The sequence below is a fragment of the Ranitomeya imitator genome, chromosome 3, assembly GCF_032444005.1.
Source record: "Ranitomeya imitator isolate aRanImi1 chromosome 3, aRanImi1.pri, whole genome shotgun sequence".
Taxonomy (NCBI): domain Eukaryota; kingdom Metazoa; phylum Chordata; class Amphibia; order Anura; family Dendrobatidae; genus Ranitomeya; species Ranitomeya imitator.
In genome coordinates this window covers 524,630,268-524,652,062 of record NC_091284.1, presented here as the reverse complement: position 1 = coordinate 524,652,062, position 21,795 = coordinate 524,630,268, and the positions used below count along the sequence as shown (strand labels likewise).

Here is a 21,795-nt window from a genome sequence, read left to right as displayed (position 1 = left end):
AAAAGCCAGATTCATGAATTCCCTCTTCCTTTCAGCCTTACCGAGCAATACCTCCTCCAACTGACTGAGCTGCCTTTAGCCTCCTCCCAGCTTCTGGAGTACCCGCTATTACCATCTCATCCTCGGCTATCCTCAGCCCTTCAACCGCCAACCTCTCTGTCTCTCTCGATTTCCTCTTACACCTGCTAATATCCCTGAACAGCAGTCCCCTCAAGTACGCTTTCATGGCTTCCCACACAGTAAGAACATCTACACTTCCCTCGTTGATGTCAAAAAATTCCACCAACTCCTTCTTTATCTTTTCCAAGTCCATAATGTGTAGCCAATTAGGGTGAATCTTCCACTCCTTCCTGCTCCCGATCCGTGTCCCCACCGGCCGAAATTCCACCTCAACTGGACTATGGTCTGAAAGAGCCCTAGGCAAATATCTCACCTCCCCTACCATCGTGTCCAGTAAACAGTTACCCAGCGCCAAGTCAATCCTAGACAAAGTACCATGAGCTGGCGAGTAGCATGAGTACGTCCTTTCCCCAATATGTCTAACTCTCCATAAATCAATCATACCTACTTCCCGGACATAGGTCCCAAACGTAGTGATATGTCCCCCTGTTCTATTCTGGGGATTTTTGTTTTTGTCCCAAAAGTCATCACAGATATTATTAAGATCGCCAATAATTAGAGATGGTAACTGTCCACAACGCTCTACCCTCTCCAGCACCTCTCTTATCTTCTTACTTGAGTATGGGGGCGGAATATACATTGCTGCTATACACATCAACACTCCATTTATTTTACATTTCACCACCACATACTGACCATCCACATCCTCTTTTACCATTACCTCCTCATACTGCACCCCCGCAGGTATTAACACAGACACACCCCTAGAGTACGTCGAGAAAGTAGAATGATACGCTCTCTGTATCCAGCGCCTATTCAATACGTTCACCCTCTCCCGCACTAAATGCGTCTCCAGCAGGCATATCATTGAGACCTTCTGCTCTCGGACATACTGCAGACTTGCCGCCCGCCGTGTTTTATCCGCCAGACCTCTCACATTCCTACTCAATATTTTAATACAATCTCCCATCATGTGGCTCATCATTTCTTAAAGTATCCAATTTCCCAAGTATGAGCTGCCCCAACCCTCCCACCCCCCCTTCCCCCCTCCCAACTTGCCCCCCTAACCCCCCCTTATAACACATTCTTCCTCTCATCAAGAGTGGGGCACCACTGCCCACTGCGAACACTCTCCCTTACTTAACCCTCTCCATTCGCATCCCGCTGCCATTGCAATCACAATTTCCCCCCCAACTTTCACTTTATTGTATCTTAACATTTCAACTTATATTAACATATAGAAAAAGTACCAAACCAGTTCACAGTACCCAGCATAACCCTCCTCCCCCGTACTTAGTAGTTGGTACTGTCCCCTCCAGCCATTCCTTCAATATGGCCCAGCAAAACCCCCAACAGTTGCTCAACTCTTTAACCATTGCTAACGAGCGCAGAACTCTCCTCTATCGACAGAGAAAACAAATCCCAACTGGATCTCGCCGAAATGTCAGTCGCCCATTCCCTTAAGTTTTTTCTCATGAGTATCAAGCCACTGGGTAGCGTCCTCCGGTGTCAAGAAAAAGTGGGTCTTATTAAAAGCCACCAGTCTCAGCTTGGTGGGAAACATCACTGAATACTGCACTCCTAGCTCCCTCAGTCGCCGCTTGACTCCAGTAAACTTCATCCGCTGCTTCTGAACCGCAGCGGAATAATCCGGATAAATGGCGATTTTCTGACCTCCAGCTGTCAGATCCTCCATCTCTCTAGCCTTTCTAAGGATAATGTCTCTGTCCCTGTAGTTCAGTATTTTAGCAAGCATGGTACGGGGATTTGCTCCTGGGGCAGGGGGCTGCGGCGGGACCCTATGAGCACGTTCAACAGCAAAAACTTTTGTTAACACTGTGCTCCCAATCTTCTCCAGCAGCCAATTTTCAACAAATTCTGTGGGATTTCTCCCCTCAGTCTTTTCAGGCAGCCCCTCTATACGTATATTATTTCTTCTGGATCCATTTTCCAGATCCTCATTTTTGGCAGCGAGCTCGGCTATTGCTTGGGCAAACTTCTTTTCAGCTTTTTGTAATTGCTCACCCTCTCCTCCACCACTCCTATACGTTTGTCCATTTTCTGCAGATTTTCTACAATCTCCCATCATGTGGCTCATCATTTCTTAAAGTATCCAATTTCCCAAGTATGAGCTGCCCCAACCCTCCCACCCCCCCTTCCCCCTCCCAACTTGCCCCCCTAACCCCCCCATTGTAACGCATTCTTCCTCTCATCAAGAGTGGGGCACCACTGCCCACTGCGAACACTCTCCCTTACTTAACCCTCTCCATTCGCATCCCGCTGCCATTGCAATCACAATTTCCCCCCCAACTTTCACTTTATTGTATCTTAACATTTCAACTTATATTAACATATAGAAAAAGTACCAAACCAGTTCACAGTACCCAGCATAACCCTCCTCCCCCGTACTTAGTAGTTGGTACTGTCCCCTCCAGCCATTCCTTCAATATGGCCCAGCAAAACCCCCAACAGTTGCTCAACTCTTTAACCATTGCTAACGAGCGCAGAACTCTCCTCTATCGACAGAGAAAACAAATCCCAACTGGATCTCGCCGAAATGTCAGTCGCCCATTCCCTTAAGTTTTTTCTCATGAGTATCAAGCCACTGGGTAGCGTCCTCCGGTGTCAAGAAAAAGTGGGTCTTATTAAAAGCCACCAGTCTCAGCTTGGTGGGAAACATCACTGAATACTGCACTCCTAGCTCCCTCAGTCGCCGCTTGACTCCAGTAAACTTCATCCGCTGCTTCTGAACCGCAGCGGAATAATCCGGATAAATGGCGATTTTCTGACCTCCAGCTGTCAGATCCTCCATCTCTCTAGCCTTTCTAAGGATAATGTCTCTGTCCCTGTAGTTCAGTATTTTAGCAAGCATGGTACGGGGATTTGCTCCTGGGGCAGGGGGCTGCGGCGGGACCCTATGAGCACGTTCAACAGCAAAAACTTTTGTTAACACTGTGCTCCCAATCTTCTCCAGCAGCCAATTTTCAACAAATTCTGTGGGATTTCTCCCCTCAGTCTTTTCAGGCAGCCCCTCTATACGTATATTATTTCTTCTGGATCCATTTTCCAGATCCTCATTTTTGGCAGCGAGCTCGGCTATTGCTTGGGCAAACTTCTTTTCAGCTTTTTGTAATTGCTCACCCTCTCCTCCACCACTCCTATACGTTTGTCCATTTTCTGCAGAGCCGCATTAATCTGTGCCGTGTCCCCTTTAACTTCCTGCATCTGCTGGGCCAAGGAGTTCAGGGATTGCTGACATGAAGAGATCAGTGTGATAACATCTCTAAAGCCCCCGTCACACATAGCGAGATCGCTAGTGAGATCGCTGCTGAGTCACAAGTTTTGTGACGCAACAGCGACCTCAGTAGCGATCTCGCTATGTGAGACACGTAGCAGCGACCAGGCCCCTGCTGTGAGATCACTGGTCGTGTCGGAATGGCTTGGACCGTTTTTTGATCGTTGAGGTCCCGCTGGGTAGCACACATCGCTGTGTTTGACACCTTACCAACGACCTCGTTGACAGGACGTCCCATTGAATCGTCATGAAATAGCATCGTTGTACAGGTCGCCGCATCGCTGCTGCGTCGTTGGGGAGATCTCACTGTGTGACATCTCACCAGCGACCACATAGCGACGCAGCAACGATCCCTGACAGGTCGTATCGTTGTCGGGATCGCTTAAGCGTCGCTATGTGTGACGGGGCCTTAAGAGTCGGCTCCTCTCCCTGTGATATGGCTTCAGGTCCCCCACTAGCCCCAGCCATGCTGCCTCTCTCCTTCCCCCTCTGTACCTCATGCTGCTCAGCCTTGCTTGCTTCCTCCTCCTCCTGGTCAGCTCCAGATCCTGGTTCTGCCTCCTCAGCAGCCTCCACTCTGGCATACTGCTGCAGCTTTGCGGCCACCTCCATGCGCCGCTGACATGCGGCGTTCTCCTTCTCGGCGTCCTCCCTAGCATCGGCACCATCTTGGCCGGCTCCTGCATCGCTGGTGCCAGCGTCTTTCTGCCGCCTCCTGGTCATCGCTGCCGACTCTGGACCCGCCGCTCCGCACCGCTGCACTCTCCGGACCTTCAGCCAGCCGGATTTAGGTGAGTTTACCCGAAAATCGGGGTCAAAGCAGGATTTTTGTCCTTCTGGCAGCAGGAGCACTCTTCCCTGCTTCCACTCACATGGCCAGCTAGGACACGCCCCCCAGGCTTCCGATTACTTAATGGAGTGTTCTTTGTGGGCAAAGCACCTTTTTGAAGTACATCTTCATAGTTGTCCTGCGTGAGAGTCTGGCAACGGTTCTTCACAGGTATGGGTGCTGAGTCTGACTGCATCCTCATCCTCCTGCTTCTTTGGGTCTCATGCTTCCATTTCTCTGATGTGATAGTTGAATAAGAACACAGACTGATCCATACTGTTATATGAATGGCACGGTAAAAAAAATGAGTCCATATCTACAGCTGCCGTTACTTTATTTTGGTTCAGGAATTTCTAAAATGTTTATGTTCCCTTGAAGATTTTTGAGGATTTACATGTATAATTTATTCCTTTTTCAAAAGTCAATCAAATAATTAGAGATAAAATTACTTTTAAAGATAAATGATTAAAATGGCATTACTTACTTGTTATTATGCTCTCCCTATCTTGCAGCTGTTTGGACAGTTCTTTTCTTTGGTTTTCAATGTCTTCTAACTGTGCCAGCGTTCTAAAACATACCAATAACATTTACTAATAAACCGCCATAATGCGAAGAAAGTATTATAATTAACTTGTATGTATATGGACCCAGTAAACTTATCCCATGATTAGACTAATCTATCACTAAAAAATAGAAGTACTGACCAGTCAACAAGAAAATGAGGTCTAGGAAGTGTATACAAAAAATATATAAATGGGAAAATTTTACACATTTTCTAAGGCATCTTTAAGTTGGAGATACAGATAATTTTTAAAGCATAACATACTATATTGCTCTGTATTGTATAAACCTTTGCAGAAGAAATGAAAAAAAAAAATCTATGTATACACACATTCTAGTGAAAGACGTTTTTATTACTAAACATACAGGTAGCAAAGGACTAGCAATCACATGAATATATCAATCATAAATGTAAACCTTACTTTTCATTCTGTAGTTTGAGGGAGTCATTCAGTTTTTTCATGGTTTCCGCTTGCTTACATAATACAGAATAGGATCCTTGCAGCTCCTTGTACTGCTTTTCACAGAGTTCATATCTAGAAAACATGACATCCAATTTAATTACACAGCAAAAAAAATATAGAGCCAGTACTTAATCTGCAAGGAACAAAAAAAAAAAAAACACTTGCTATTGTGGAGCATATTTCCTTAGAACTGTGGCCTGGATTCCTCAAGACCAGCGTTGTTCAAGCCACAAGTCTCTTAATGAATCAGGCACATTTGAAAAGTGGCGCCAGTCATCCGAGTATGCTTTGGTGCTATCCAAAAGTGTTATACCAAAGGTTTTTAAAATGATTCACACTAAAATTCCAGCGTAATCCCTTTGATGAATCGGAGCCTTTGTGTTGTACTGTTCCTATTAGGTCTCTGGAAAATCAGTGTATGGACAACTAGTTTTTACCACTTTCCTTTTCAGTAGGAGTCCCACACAGATAGGTCATGATACAAAACTGATGTTCATGGTCTGTGTCTACCAAATGAAAAAGTGGTGATCTATATGAAAAGCATGAAATGTTGGACGTGTGAAGCTGACCTTAAACTGTCTGCAGTGTTTGGCCAATCTGAAAACAGTGTAGGACAAAGACCATTATTAAATTGGTGTTACATTTCCCTTATCCACTAATTTCCAGGAAAATATGAGGAATGGTACAATAGAGAAGTTTAAAATAAAAGATGATCCAGAACTTAGTTTTCATAGTGAACACAATTCTGTAGTAATACAAAACTTTTAATAAGTTGTTTTTGAACACAACATTTGCCCATGTGTCTGATAAGAGCATATGGACCTCACAGAGGAAGGGGGGCTCCAAACACAACCCTCAAGCAAGAACAGACCACCACTCTGGAAGAATATATATTTATATAGCAGCACTTCATTTTGCAAAAAAGGGTCACTGCAACAACGCTAAAATCTATGTGCATAACACAATTATGAAATTTTGACATCAGATTTTTGTGACGTGGGCGATTTTATTTAAGTCCAGTAGTATTTGGACAGTGACCGAATCGATTTTTGATTTCTTTGCGTCTCAGGGGTTTCATTTTAAAGTGGAAACATTCTGGTTTAATTAAAGGGGTTGAACAAAAATAATCTATGAAATGTTTAGGAATTGCAACAAATTTTCAACGAAAACCTCCTCATTTCAGGGGTTCAAAAGTAACTGGACAAATTATGTTTACCATAAATACAATTTTAATTTTCAATACTTTGTAGAGAATCCTTTGCAGGCAATGACTGTCTGAAATCTAGAAGCCATGGATGTCTCCAAATGCTGGTTCCCCTCTTTTGTGATGTTTTACTAGGCCTTTACTGCAGCCAACTTCAGCTGTTGCTTGTTTGTGGGTCTTTCTGCCTTAAGTTTTGTCTTAAGCATGTGAAATGCATACTTGATGGGGTTCATATCTGGCGATTCACTTGGCCATTGTAGATTATTAAACTTCTTTGCCTTAAAAAAACAACAACAAAAAACAAACCTCCTGAGTTGCTTTTGCAGTATTTTTGGATCGCTGTCCATCTGTACAGAGAAGCACCATCAAATCAACCTTGCAGCATTTGATTGAATCCGAGCAAAAAGTATCACCCTATAAACTGCAGAATTAATCCAGCTGCTTCTGTCTTCAGTCACATCTATAAAACACCAATGACCCAATGCCATAGGAAGCCATGCATGCGCATATCATTACACTGCCTCCACCATGCTTTACAGAGGATGTGGTGTGCTTTGCATCATGAGCCATTCCAAGCCCTAACTATAATTTCTTCTTCTCATAATTCTGGTACAGGTCGATCTTAGTTTCATCTGTCCAAAGAATATTTTTCCAGAACTGGGCTGGCTTCTTTACATTTTTTCTTTTACAGTCTAATCTGGCCTTTCTATTTTTACGGGTAATTAATGGTTTGTACATGGTGACAAACCCTCTGTATTTGCGCTCGTGAAGTCACCTCTTTATTGTAAACTCATAGCGAAACACTTACTTCAAGGAGAGTGTTTTTCAGTTGGGTGGATGTTGCAAAGGGGGTTTTATAAGCCATGGAAATGATTCACTGTTGTCCTCCATAGAATTGCTGGCCTTTCTAAGTTGACCAAGAGCACCAGTGTGCTTTTTTGGCCTCTCCTAACATTTCTGCTATCTGTCTGATGGATTTCTTATTTTCAGCCTAATGATGGTCGGTTTCTCTTCAATTAAGAGTTCCTTTGACCACATGTTGTGGGTTCACAGCAATAGCTTCCAGATGCAAATGCCACACATGGAATTATCTCCAGACCTTTTACCTGCTCAAGTGATGAAGGTTTAACAATACCATTGCACCCCATTAAAGATTTTTTGAGATAACTGTCCAATTACTTTTGGTCACTTTAAAAAGAGGCAACATATTAAAGAGCTGTAATTCCTAAAGCCTTACTTCAAATTACGCTGTTCATGCCCTCAAATTAAAGCTGAGTTCATATCGATTATATAACTATCTTGAATACACTTTGGAAAACCGCATTTTAAAACATGTGTCTCTGTCCAAATATTCCTGGACCTAACTGTACATCTTGAGTGCATATCATCTTAAAAGTAGTTATCCAGGATTGTAAGTTACTCTGTCATTGCAGACATCTGAATTATGACTACACATGATCGGCCTCTCTCAACAAAATTGAATTGAGATAGGAAGAACACATCTAGTTGGCACGTGATTGCATGTATGCAAATCAAATTCTTGCGGGAAACGTGCCCACACACTCACCGGCAATATCTGCATCCTGACAGCATGCACACAGCACAATGTCAGGATTCAAAAGTCTGTAGTTACATAGAATAACTGCAGACTTTTATCACAAAACTGGACAACCCTTTAAATAGACACCAAAATCTGCAGCAAATACGTAGGAGAATGTTTACTTAATTATATGATCAGCAAAGGAGACTTTTAGTTTTTCATGCTCTTCAGCGACAACTTGTAGCTTCTTGCTGTGTTGGAATAACTGCTCAATGTCACTCTTTGCTCGTTCAGACTCAAGCTGCTGAGACTTTAGAACTAAGCTCAGTTCCTCATTTTTCCTTTCAGCCTCCTTAAGTAATGTAGCCAGCTTTCTTGCCTGGAAATTTAAAAAAAAAATAAAGCTAGTGCCAACAAACTACATTTTTAAATAAATGTCCGTACAGTTAAAAGTTGCAAAGTATTTTAACCAAACTAGGATGCTGTGGGGAAAAAATGACATCAGTGTTATACTGTGGCAGGATAGGTATATTCAGCAAGTATAGAAAGTATACTGAGTGACTTGGTTATCAGGCTGTGCTCACTTCCAAATGAGGAGGTGAGTGGGACAAGTGTCAAAGCCCACATATCTGTTAGCATACGTGCATGAACGGCAAGCATTGCATGTGAGCTGGCAGTTTTAGGTTGATGGGACGGCACTTGTCCCACTCACTTCCTGATGCAGAGATGAGCAGAGCTGGATTACTCCTTAAAGAGGAACTTCATTACTCAGCTTAGGCTTAAAGCTGTGAAAAACCTCTCAAAAGTATTCGACTGACCTCTGCTTCGGCTTGTGCTCTTTGACATCGGTATTGTGAGATAAGTCGATCTGCCTGAGCAAGGGCTAAAGTTTTTGCTTCCAAAAGATCCTGCAGACGACTTTCTTTAGACTGCAAAAACACAAAGGGCAGATAAACTAGTTGTTTTCTCGAATATAAACCCCCCTAAAACCTAGTTAGAGGCTTAGTACTTACGGCTAGTGCACACAGCTTTTGTTCATAAACATCCATGATATCAGAAATCCTAACATCATTCACTTGTTCTTTCAACTGCAAAAATAAAACAAAGCAATAAAAACAGTTACCTGGAAAAGATCTCACCATTGTGATGTTTTGACCATGGACATATGAGGAGCAGGGGTGGTGAGGATACTGCGCTGGCTCTGACATTTCCCAGCTCCATTAAACTGTATACTGGTTTTTATATAAGAGCAATGATTCAAATCATAAAAACTTTATTATGACAAGAACATGTTTAGCTCCTTTATATCAGTATATTTAACCAGACACTGTCTCCATTACAAGGTCACCATATGATTGAGAAATAATGAATGACCAGACCATCTGCTAATACTTGCAAATAGATCAGTGTCCAATTAAGGCTCTTGGAATTTCACATGATACAAAAGTACCAATGAAAAAAAAAAATAATTTTCTGCTTTTTATAATAGAAAAGGAAGATTGGATAAATGATAGGCAATAGGAATTCTTGTACATGCAATCTAAAGAACATGGTTTTAATATTTTTAATTTGAGTGAATAACTGACTGTAAAAATATAGGGTATTCTTTACACATGGCATGAATAATGCAGTTTTCATTTATGCTATATTGAAGAATGCTTTTGTTATGTATGGGGGTCCCAAGGGGCTCAATGAACCAATCCTTTACAGTTGTTTTCTACAACTTCATGGGTTTTATGCCCCCTCCTACCTAGGGACTATTCCTATGGCCCCTTAGAATACAGACATGGATCACCTTATGTGACTTCCCCATTGTGGGTTTATGACATCTAGCCAACGCTGCTGTGTATGGATGCTGAGGCATCCATAACCCGTGTTCAGACCGTTCCAAGTTGGAGGGCAAGCACTTCTGCTTTGTGTATCGCATCTACATCCAGGGGTGTTCTGTCTCCTTCGCACACGCGACCTCGCACCGGCTTGCGTTCCAGTCAGTGGGTGGGAGAGGAGCCTGACAGAGTGATATAAGGGCATCTCAGGGATACATGGGCCATGTGGTATCACCTGGGGTCAATATAATCTATATGTACAACATTATAGACTGGTATCTATCTGGTTCTGCAGATCAATTACTGTCTGTATTTAGGTTATCATTTATACATTTAATGGTCTCTGATCCAGTATTGATCTGTCTTTTTGATTACTGTACATATGTGCATGGTTTTATTATGTATGTGCATGGTTTTATTATGGGCAGCACGGTGGCGCAGTGGTTAGCACTACAGCCTTGCAGCGCTGGAGTCCTGGGTTCTAATCCCACCCAGGACAACATCTGCAAAGAGTTTGTATGTTCTCTCCGTGTTTGCGTGGGTTTCCTCCGGGCACTCCGGTTTCCTCCCACATTTCCAAAGACATACTGATAGGAAATTTAGATTGTGAGCCCCATCAGGGACAGCGATGATAATGTGTGTGCAAACTGTAAAGCGCTGCGGAATATGTTAGCGCTATATAAAAATAAAGATTATTATTATTATATATAACTCTCTAATCCAGTGTCGATCTGGTTCTGCAAACTAACTAATTTGTGCATATGTGTTATTACGGTATTTAATACAGTCTGTATAAGTATATGTCTCTAATCCAGTACTGATCTGGCTCCTTAGTTTATCCACTGTATATATACACATACGGTATCTTATCAATATCATCTTAACATGTATACAACTTTCTAATCCAGTATTCGGGTATGCGCAGACGTCAGGATTTCTTGCAGAAATTTCCTGAAGAAAACCAGAAATTTTCTGCAAGAAATCCGCATTTTATTTTTTGCGTTTTTTCCCCGTTTTTTTTTCGAGTTTTTTTTTAGCATTTTGCAAGCGTAATTAGCTTGCAGAATGCTAAAGTTTTCCAAGCGATCTGTAGCATCGCTTGGAAAACTGGCTGACAGGTTGGTCACACTTGTCAAACATAGTGTTTGACAAGTGTGACCAACTTTTTACTATAGATGCTGCCTATGCAGCATCAATAGTAAAAGATAGAATGTTTAAAAATAATAAAAAAAATGGTTATACTTACCTGCAGACAGCCGATCTCCTCAGCGGCGTCCGTTCCTATAGATGGTGTGTGTGTGCAGGACCTTCGATGACGTCGCGGTCACGCGACCAATCACAAGACGGCAACGTCATCGCAGGTCCTTCACACACAGCATCTATAGGAATGGAAGAGAGAGCATGCACCGATGAGAGGCGGGAGGACTCCGGGGCCATCAGAGGGTGAGTATATCACTTTTTTATTTTAATTCTTTTTTTACCAATTATATGGTGCCCAGTCCGTGGAGGAGAGTCTCCTCTCCTCCACCCTGGGTACCAACCGCACATAATCTGCTTACTTCCCGCATGGTGTGCACAGCCCCATGCGGAAAGTAAGCAGATCAATGCATTCCTAGGTGTGCGGAATCCCCGCAATTCCGCAAATTTAATGAACATGTTGCTTTTTTTCCGCAATGCGATTTTTTCGCGGAAAAAAAAGCAACATTTGCACAAGAAATGCGGAATACACTTTAAATAATAGGAGGCATATGTAAGCGTTTTTTTCGCATTTTTATAGCGAAAAAAACGCGAAAAATACTGAACGTGTGCACATGGCCTTAGTCTGATCTCTTGGAGTGACATGTCTGTGCAGCGCCCCAGAGATCTGGTCGTTGCAGTATGGCGCTCTGCCACTAAGGGGAGTGATGGTACGTCCGATGGCACTGAAGGAATTCTCCTGACCAGGTATCACCAGAACACATTACACTTCACACTCCGGCCACTAGGGGGAGCAAAGGGCTTTATTTATTGGGCCACTCCTCACGCTGGTAAACTAGGGGTCGGGGAGGAAGTTAGTTAGAAGCTGACTGGGTTGGATTCAGGCAACATCCCGTGGCAGGGGGTGTTGCAGGGAGAATCACAGGGGGGTCCCTGTCAGGCGTGGGAACCTGGCAGGTGCCTAGCGAACAGAGCAGAACGTAACGGAACCTCGCCTGCACACCCCGCGGCGGTATCCAAGAGAGAGACACGAAGGGAAGGATATTGTGGAACAGTGTAAACGAGATCAAGCACAAAGGAGAGCCAGTAGGAGTCGTGCCGTGAGACAGAGGCAACATCTTACTGAGGCGCGTAGCCGGAACACCGCGGGAGTAACTGACTCTAGGCCTTACTTCGAACTCCGCAGGACAGTTAATTATAGGTTGGCTGTCTACCTTACTACACCTACGAAGACATAGGGGGCAACAGTGGGAGAGGGGCGTCTCTAGGGTCCCAGAAGACCTCCAGGCCTTCCCGTCATACGGGTGGCGTCCTAGCCATAACATACCTGGGGGACGTTGAAACTAGTAACATCCGGAACCAAACAACGAGAGAGCTGTAGAGAACGAACGAACGAGAACAGCAGTTGTGAGGACTATTCCGAATGCTCAGCAGGGTAGGACTACAACACAAACAGGCGCTAGTGGTAGGCAACGATTTCCATCTGCGAAGGAAACTCTGGATGTGCCCATCGGACTGGCTGGTCTCTGATAGCCCTGTTAAACGTGCTCTGGATTGAGGATCCTGAAGACTACAGTAAAGAGGTAAAGAGACTGCAACCTTGTGTCCTCGTTATTGCCTGCACCTCACACCATCACCATCTACCTTACTGGGAAGCCCTGGGGACATACTTCACCTATGGGAAGGTATACCATCCAGCTGCCATTCCATCACCCCAGCGGACCCCACAGCAGCGTCGGTCACCCTGACCGAACACCACAGGTGGTGTCACGAACCCCTGACAGACTGCACCACCTTTATTGGACGCCCCTTAGCAGGGTCGCGGACCGGGTCTAGCCACCGTGACAGCCTCAGAACCGAACCAGAGAGGCCCGGTACCGAGAACTCGTGGCCCTGTGTCTGGGGGCGCTCCATCTGCATATACACAAATTTCTCATCTAGTATTGATCTGGTCATTTGGATACATATTGTCTTCTAAACTATTATCGATCTGGTTACACACTTTTTAATCCAGTATTAATCTGGCATTGTTTACCAACTTGTCTGTATAGGCGTATATTGCTTTAGAATTGATTTGACACATCATCCAGCCAGAGCCACCGGACTACTACCCCTAATATCCCACATTATCCCGTCAGAGCCAACATTGTCAGGTTGGTTGGCGCTGTTACACCGATTAAAATGATACGTGGATTGGAGAAATCCGTCGTGTGTTTCTTTTTTTAATCTGTGTTTTAATTTTTAAGCTAATGAGATGCTTCATGTCAGACAAAGAAGTTCCTCATTCTGGGCTGCCCCTGCAGTCTGTGGCAGAGGGTGGTCTGTGTCGGCACAGTAATAAATTGCGTTATTTCCAGCTTTACAGAAGGATGATAACACCATAGAAATGATAAGAACAAGATTGCCTTGTGCAGGCATGTACTACGGAGGACAGAGAATGAACTTCAATCCAATATTGCAGCCAGCGGGTAAGGAAAGGGTGAATCAAACACCCGAAAACCCCGCCCCTATGGCCGAAGATTGTTCACTCCAAATTCAGGTGACAGAGTCCCTTTAACATTATCCCCAACCCTAACTTCAGCCCCAAACCTAACCCTAACTTTAGCACCCCTAACCCTAACTTATTTTTCCCTAACTAAGGGGGTGATGAAGGGGGGGTTTGATTTACTTTTATAGCGGGTTTTTTAGCTGATTTTTTATGATTGGCAGCCGTCACACACAAAAAGACGCTTTTTAGTGCAAAAAATAGTTTTTGCGTCTCCACATTTTGAGAGCTATAATTTTTCCATATTTTGGTCCAGAGTCATGTGAGGTCTTGTTTTTTGCGGGACAAGTTGACGTTTTTAATTGTACCATTTTCAGGCACGTGACATTTTTTTATCGCTTTTTATTCCGATTTTTGTGAGGTAGAATGAACAAAAACCAGCTATTCATGAATTTCTTTTGGGGGGATGGGGGGGGGTGCTTATACCGTTTTTACATTTGATAATATTGGTAAAGCAGTTTTATTCTTCAAGTCAGAACGATTACAGCGATACCAAATTTATATCTTTTTTTGTTTTGGCGCTTTTACACGATAAAAACTATTTTATAAAAAATAAATTATTTTTGCATCGCTTTATTCTAAGGACTATAACTATTTTGCAGGACAAGATGACGTTTTCAGCGGTACCATGGTTATTTATATCCGTCTTTTTGATCGCGTGTTATTCCACTTTTTGTTTGGCGGTATGATAATAAAGCGTCGTTTTTGCCTCTTTTTTTACGGTGTTAACTAGCGGGGCAGTTTTATAGGTCGGGTCGTTACGGACGCGGCGATACCAAATATGTGTACTTTCATTGTTTTTTTTTTTTTATTTAGATAAAGAAATGTATTTATTGGAACAATTGCTCCGAGGGTCTCAGGAAAGCACGCAGGAAGCCCCTACCTGCGCGTTGCTTCCTTATACTGCCGTAACACTGTGATCATCTTTGATCGCAGTGTGTCGGGGGTTAATGTGCCAGGAGCGGTCCGTGACCGTTCCTGGCACATAGTGCCGGATGTCAGCTGACATCCGGCCGCACTCCCCCAGTGAGCGCGGCCGATCCACTATGACATACTATCCCATCACTGGGAATTAAGTCCCAGGTCATCTCGATGGGATAGTATGTCATATGGGATAAAGGGGTTAAACAGCTCTGGCGAAATGAAAGAGGCTTAGTGGTTGGTTGCAGAGTGTGCGGGGCTATGTGGAGTGGGCATGGTGGATACATACAACCACTTAGCTTTATATGTTAGATGATAGCTGTTTAAGGATTTATGTATGCACTTTTGTTTCACTGTCTAAAATAAGATTGTATATTTGAAAGTTTATGGGGATCTTGCAGATCTTTTATCATGGTTATACTCATGTATATGTATTTATATGAATTAATAAGTGGTATTAACCTTTTAGGGTGACATAATTATGTGACCTGTAAGAATGCGTAGCTTGCCTCAGAATGAAGCACAGGTGAAACCAAGGGTTTGATTAAAGTTGGTGTGCAGAGTAAAGATCAGCTAATCGATATGCAGGACCCCACTCCAGTATTCCATGGCCACCAGATGTGAGTCCTGTGAACTACCTCTGTGGTCACACTCGGCTCCACTTTTGAAAAGCTGGCCTAGTGCAATGACATAAGTGCTTCACGCCATATGATGTGCCAAGTGATAAAAATTAAAGACAGGAGTAGGGGATGCTGGCAGTTAGGAGGCGGTTTGCAGGACTCCCGTCCTGCAGTCACAAAATACAGACTTGGCTGCTGGGTGGGGTCCAGCAGATGTATTCACTTACTCTCTTGTGAACTACTTTTTATATATTTATTATGGGTTTTTAACAGAGACGGGCAGACCTCCGGATCTCTGGGTCCGGCCGAACAATAATATAATAAAAAAAAAAAAAGGTTGGGTTTGAATAGCAGAACGGTACCCAAACCCCATTCACATATAGGAGTACTACGTGGCCTGTGGTATATACCATGTGGCTGCTATATACATACATACATATTGTAGAATATCCAATGCGTTAATATAGGCCACGCCATAAATAACACAGCCCACGTAGTATATAACACAGCCCACACAGTATATAGCAGTCACGCAGTATATAGCAGCCACGCAGTATATAACACAGCCCACGCAGTATGTAACACTGGCCACGTAATATATAGCACAGCCCACATAGTATCTAACAGTGGCCACGTAGTATATAGCACGCAGTATAGAACACAGCCACGTAGTATATAACACTGCTCACGTAGTATATAGCAGCCATGTAGTATATAACGCAGCCCATACAGTATATAACGAAGCCCACATAGTATCTAACACTGGCCAGGTAGTATATAGCAGCCACGCGGTATCTAACACAGCCCACATAGTATTTAGCAGTGTGTGCACCATATCCCTGTTAGAAAAAATAATTAAAATAAAAAATAGTTCTATACTCACCCGCCGGCGGGATCCAGTAAAACTCTAGCGATGCGTGCGCGGCTGCCGCCATCTTGCGTTCCCAGGATGCATTGTGAAATTACCCAGATCACTTAGCGGCCTCACCGCTCTATTCTTGATAACCAACCTGGATTTTAGTCCAAGCCGGATTCTCTCCAGGGGTTTCTTCTACCATGATGCGCACTAGGAAACCTGTATCCATGCGCATTTATCATCGCACCTGGCACATCTTCTTTTCATGGTGCAATACCCATGGACGTTCTCCTTTGGTTTTTTCCATTCCGTCCATTCTGGAGTTTTTCCAATCAGGCTTAGAGTCAGGCCTTGCCCTAAGCTCGCTCAAGGGACAAGTGTCTGCATGGTCTGTTCCATTCCAACGAAAGATCGCTTCCAGACTGCCGGTTAAGACGTTAATCCAAGGAGTCTCTTGGGTGGTCCCTCCCTATAGAATGCCTTTGGCGTCATGGGATCTTAACTTGGTTCTCAGAGTTCTTCAGCAGGCCATCTCTCTCACCCTCCTTTCATGGAAGGTGGTCTTTCTCGTGGCGATTACGTCAATCAGGAGAGTTTCTGAGTTGGCGGCTCTCTTGCCGACCCCCCCCCTTCCTGATTTTTCACCCAGACAAGGTAGTTTTGAGAACCTCTCCCTCTTTCCTGCCTAAAGTAGTCTCCTCCTTTCATCTAAATGAGGACATTGTCATGCCGTCATTCTGTCCGGCACCAACCCATCTTATCGAGAAAGCTCTCCATACTCTGGATGTGGTTAGAGCTCTTCGGCGGTACATATCTCGCACGGCTCCCTTCCGTAAGTCAGATGTCCTGTTTGTGCTTCCAGAGGGACATAGGAAGGGTCTACCTGCCTCAAAGGCCACTCTAGCCAAGTGGATTCGCTCCACTATTCAGGAATCCTACCGCGTCAGGAACATCCCTGTCCCAGCAGGGATTAAGTCGCACTCGACTCGGTCGGTCGGTGCTTCTTGGGCCATTCGGCACCAGGCTTCCACACAACAGCTTTGTAAAGCTGTGACTTGGTCCAGTCTGCATACCTTCACGAAGCACTATCACATCCATACCCAGGCTTCGGCAGATGCTGCCCTTGGCAGGCGCATTCTGCAGACAGCGGTACCTCAGTGAGTCAGTGGTACTTGGGATTTTAGCAGTGCAATTTCTCCCCACCCAGGGACTGCTTTAGGACATCCCATGGTCCTGTGTCCCCCAATGAGGCGTAGGAGAAAAGGAGATTTTTGTGTACTCACCGTAAAATCTTTTTCTCTGAGCCAATCATTGGGGGACACAGCACCCACCCTGTTAGCCTATGGCTGTTTTTTGTTGGTGGTTTGTTCCTTAGTTTTTGACAGAGTTTACTTGTCTTGTTTTTTCTTCTACCGAACTGAGTCGTTTCCGGCCAGTCAAGGGGTGTATACTGCAGAGGAGGAGTTAACTTTGGTTTACTTCGTGTCCTCCTAGTGGCAAGCAGCATAACACCCATGGTCCTGTGTGCCCCAATGAGGCGTAGGAGAAAACAGGATTTTTGGTTGCTTACCGTAAAATCTGTTTCTCGGAGCCTTCATTGGGGGACACAGGAACCATGGGTGTATGCTGCTGCCACTAGGAGGCTGACACTATGCAAATAAAAAAAGTTAGCTCCTCCTCTGCAGTGTACACCCCACTGACAGGATGTAGGATATTCAGTTAGTGAGAAAGCAGTAGGAGAAGCAACATGTTAAAGATAGAAAGTCAAACTGTGACAATATAACACAATAAAACAGAGCTGTTCAACTTGGGAGGGTGCTGTGTCCCCCAATGAAGGCTCTGAGAAACAGATTTTACGGTAAGCAACCAAAAATCCTGTTGTTTTCTCTATCGCCTCATTGGGGGAAACAGGAACCATGGGACGTCCCAAAGCAGTCCCTGGGGTGGGAACAGCAGAAAAAAACTCCATTCAGGTCGGAGAACTTACCACTGCCGCCTGCAAGATCCTTCCGCCTAGGCTGGCAACTGCCGAAGCGTAGGTATGGAGCTTATAACATTTGGCAAATGAGTGAATGGAACACCAGGTTGCCTTGCAAAGTTGTAGGGCGGATGCCCCATGGTGTACCGCCCAGGAGGCGCCCACTGCCCGGGGCAGAGTGAGTCTTAATCCCTGGAGGTGTCACTCTGTTCCTGACCCGGTAAGCCTCCAGAATAGCAGGTCTGATCCAGAGAACAATCATAACCTTGGAGGCTGGCAGGCCTCTTGGTGCACCGTCTGGAATGACAAATAGACGGTCCGTCTTCCTAAAGAAGGTGGTCCTAGACAAATAGATCCTCACCGCCCTGACCAGGTCTGGCCTGTTCAGCGAACGCTCCAGAGAATAGGTCGGAGCAGAACAAAAAGGAGGGAAGGACGATCTTATTGAAGTAACAAGGAGCACACCACCCTGGGAAGAAAAGGCGACGATGGCCGTAAAACTACCTTATCTTGGTGAAGAACCAAGAAATGGGGCGACAGGAGAGAGCCACCAACTCCGAGACGCGCCTAATGGAGGTGATGGCCACCAGAAACGACACCTTGCAGGACAGAACAGACAGTGAGGCCTCATGGGGAGGTTCAAGGGGGGGAACCCCACTGAGCCTCCAGAACAAGATTAAGGTCCTTGGGATCCACGAGAGTCCGGTACAAGAGAGCTGCATGCACCACTCCTTGAAGAAAAGTTCTGACCTGAGAACGGGACGGATATATATCCTTGTACCGTGATAGCCAGTAGATAGACAAATATTTGGAATTGAATTAGTCTATGCCTGATGAAGAGGCCTGAGAAGTCTCGAAGGTTTGCAATTTGCTACCATCTTTTCAGTTAGCTATTAAGAGGTATCAACCACCGAGGTCTCTCAGATCTAAATATCTGACCTGAGAACAGGAAGTCAAGGACTTCTGAAATGGGACTTCAGAAAGAGAATGGAAATTGTTGCTACCTGACCCTTTAGAGCAGAGGTCCCCAACTCCAGTCCTCAAGGCCCACCAACATGTCATGTTTTCAGGATTTCCTTAGTCTTGCCCAGGTAATAATTGCATCACCTGTGCAATGCAAAGGAAATCCTGAAAACATGACCTGTTGGTGGGCCTTGAGGACTGGAGTTGGGGACCTCTGCTTTAGAGGACTAAGGGCAAGGCCAGCATCAAGTCCCGCCTTGAGAAAAGGCCAAATGGAAGGATTCAACAGCCAAGATGTTAAATTGAGCAACCAAGAACTCTGGTGGCAGATCGGTCCTTGGGACAGAAGATCTGGCCTGTCTGGGGCCTCCAGTGGAAGTCCGCGAGGAGATTGACGATCTCAGCGAACCAGAACCTTCTGGGCCAATCTGGTGCGATCAGAAAGACCGGCACCCCCTCCGCAATGATCTTCAACAGCATGGGAAGAAGGGAAGGGGAGAAAACAGATAGGGAAATACAAAATGCGACCCAGGAATGGCCAAAGCATCGGTCTCCACTACAAGAGGATCGCGGACCTGGAAACAAACGGTGGAACCTTCCTAAGCAGTCGCTACGCCAAGAGATCCGCGTCCGGAGTTCCCCATCAAAGGCAAATTTGAAGGAAGACCTCCCGATGGAGGGACCACTCTCCTGCCGCATGGCCCTCGTGGCAGAGAAAAACACCACGGCCTAGTTGCCAACGCCGGGAATATGCACTGCAGATAGTGACGTAACCATCGCCTCTGCCCAGAAGAGGATCTTGGATACCTCCGCCATTTCCAAGAGACTGATTCCCTCCCTGGTGTTTGACATATGCCACAGCCGTGGTATTGGACGTCTGGATTCTGACTGGCAGACCTCTGAGAACCTTTTCCCAGTGACTCAGGGACAGAAGAATGGCCTCTATCTCAAGGATGTCGATCGGCAGAGGAGAATCTTGCTCCGACCAACGCCCCTTTAACTGACGGATTGCGGGGAAACCGCGCCCCAGCCGGGAAGGCTAGCGACCGTCGTCACCACCTGCCATGGGCGAGAAGGAAGGACCGGACCTGGGGAATGAGAGGGGATGACAGCCACCAGCTGAGAGACCATTAGAATCGGACGGAAGGCTGAATCGGACGATCCAGAGACAGCACAGACCTGTCCCACTGAGAAAGGATGGCCTGCTGAAGTGGAACAGCGCAAAAAGGGAACGCTTCCGATGCTGCCACCATTCGTCCCAGGACCTTCATTGCTGAACGGAAGGAACGCAGCCGAGGGCCTTGCAGAGAACTCCGTCCTGGAGAATTGCCCGTTTCTCCTTGAGAAGAAAAAATAAAAAACCCTCGACTGACAGGTGTCGAACAGCATGCCTTAGAAGACGAGGCACTGACTTGGAACAAGACAAGACTTTGTTCTGCTGACCAGCCACCAGAAACGGGACAGGGAGTCGAAGACGATTGTCACTCTCCTGGGCCTGAGAGGGGGGCGGAGCTTTGATGTCTTCGAGGTACAGAATGAGCACTAGGCCCCTGATCCTCAAAATGGCCATAAATGTAGCCATGATCTTTATGAAGACACTGGGTGCGGTCGCAAGACCGAGTGGCAGGGCGATGAAATGGAAATGACTCTTCTGCGCCACGAAACGCAGGAGACACAGGTGTGCTGGGAAAATCAGAACATCGAGATAGGCTTCTGGATATCTATGGAGCACAGGAATTCCTGTGGTTCCATGCAAGCCAATACTGAACAGAGGGACTCAATCCTGAAATGCCGCAGGCGGAACCTTTCGTTTACTAACTTAGGAACCAGATGGGTCGAACTGCGCCGTTCTTCTTCGGCACTACAAGCAGGTTTGAATAGAAACCTGTGAAGCGTTCCTACTCTGAGATGGAAACGATAACCTCTGAACAAAGAAGGCAATGGACGCAAAGAAACCTGGGATCAGATTAGGATCTTTTAGAGGGTGGGATTCGAAGAAGCGATTCCGGGTCCGCGAAGCGAACCCCATCTTGTATCCAGTGGATACCACCTCCCTGACCTCGACTGAGGCAAGCCAAACGTCCCTCCAAAAAAAGACGCCCGCCCAAACTGGGAGGAACGCTGGGCCCTTAGCACGAGTTATGCCAAGGAAGATCTGCCATGTCTGGGCCTGGTGGACCTACCATGGGAATTGAGGGAACGCCAGGAAGGGGTAGGCTTGAAGGAAGCCTTTTCTCTAGCCAGGCGAGACTGCGGTCTGTGCTAGCCAGAGGAATATTCTGACGCCACGAACCAGCGAAAGGACAAAAAGGGAGCTGAACTGCCATATCAGTGGAGGCCAGCGACGCTCGTGCCTCCCGTGGCGTCCTTAATAATTTGTTCCAGCATGTAGTCAAAGACGGGGGCCCTGGAAAGGGAGGCTGGTAAGGGACTTATTTGAAAACAAGTCCACCTGCCATGTCTTGAGCCAAATATTCCGCCAGATGGTCACCATATTGCTGGATACCTGAGCTGCACAAGACACGCATCTAGGGAGACAGCTACCAAATATTTCCCTGCATAGGAAATCTGGTCCGTCAAGTCGGCCAGCTCCCCCGGAAGAGGTCCAGCCGTGGAACCCTTACAAGGCTGTTTGGTCCATCTAGCTGTGGTCCTTGAGACCCAGGTAGAGGCAATGGCCGAGGCACAAAGCAGAAGCAGCCACTTCAAAAGGCTGATTTTTCCAGTGATTCTATAATTGTATCCTTGGAATACATGAGGGATGCTGCATTAGACCATGTTGGCGGACAGTCTGGGGACTGACTAGTCCGCTGCCGAGGCATCAGTCCAGTTAGCGATGAGCTCAGGGGAGAAGGGAAATAGGATGCCGAGACGCT

The 21,795-nt window shown here is 45.6% G+C and overlaps 1 protein-coding gene across 1 annotated transcript in view; it reads right to left on the bottom strand.

Annotated features, from left to right (window-relative positions):
• CIP2A (cellular inhibitor of PP2A) overlaps positions 1–21,795 on the bottom strand; it is a 152,341-nt gene that overhangs the window by 44,364 nt on the left and 86,182 nt on the right. The window contains exons 15-19 of the mRNA XM_069757758.1: positions 9,027–9,101; positions 8,832–8,942; positions 8,196–8,392; positions 5,228–5,341; positions 4,729–4,811 (exon numbers count right to left, since the gene is read on the bottom strand). Of these exons, the coding sequence (XP_069613859.1) occupies positions 4,729–4,811; positions 5,228–5,341; positions 8,196–8,392; positions 8,832–8,942; positions 9,027–9,101 (580 nt within the window). The remainder of the gene's footprint in view (positions 1–4,728; positions 4,812–5,227; positions 5,342–8,195; positions 8,393–8,831; positions 8,943–9,026; positions 9,102–21,795) is intronic.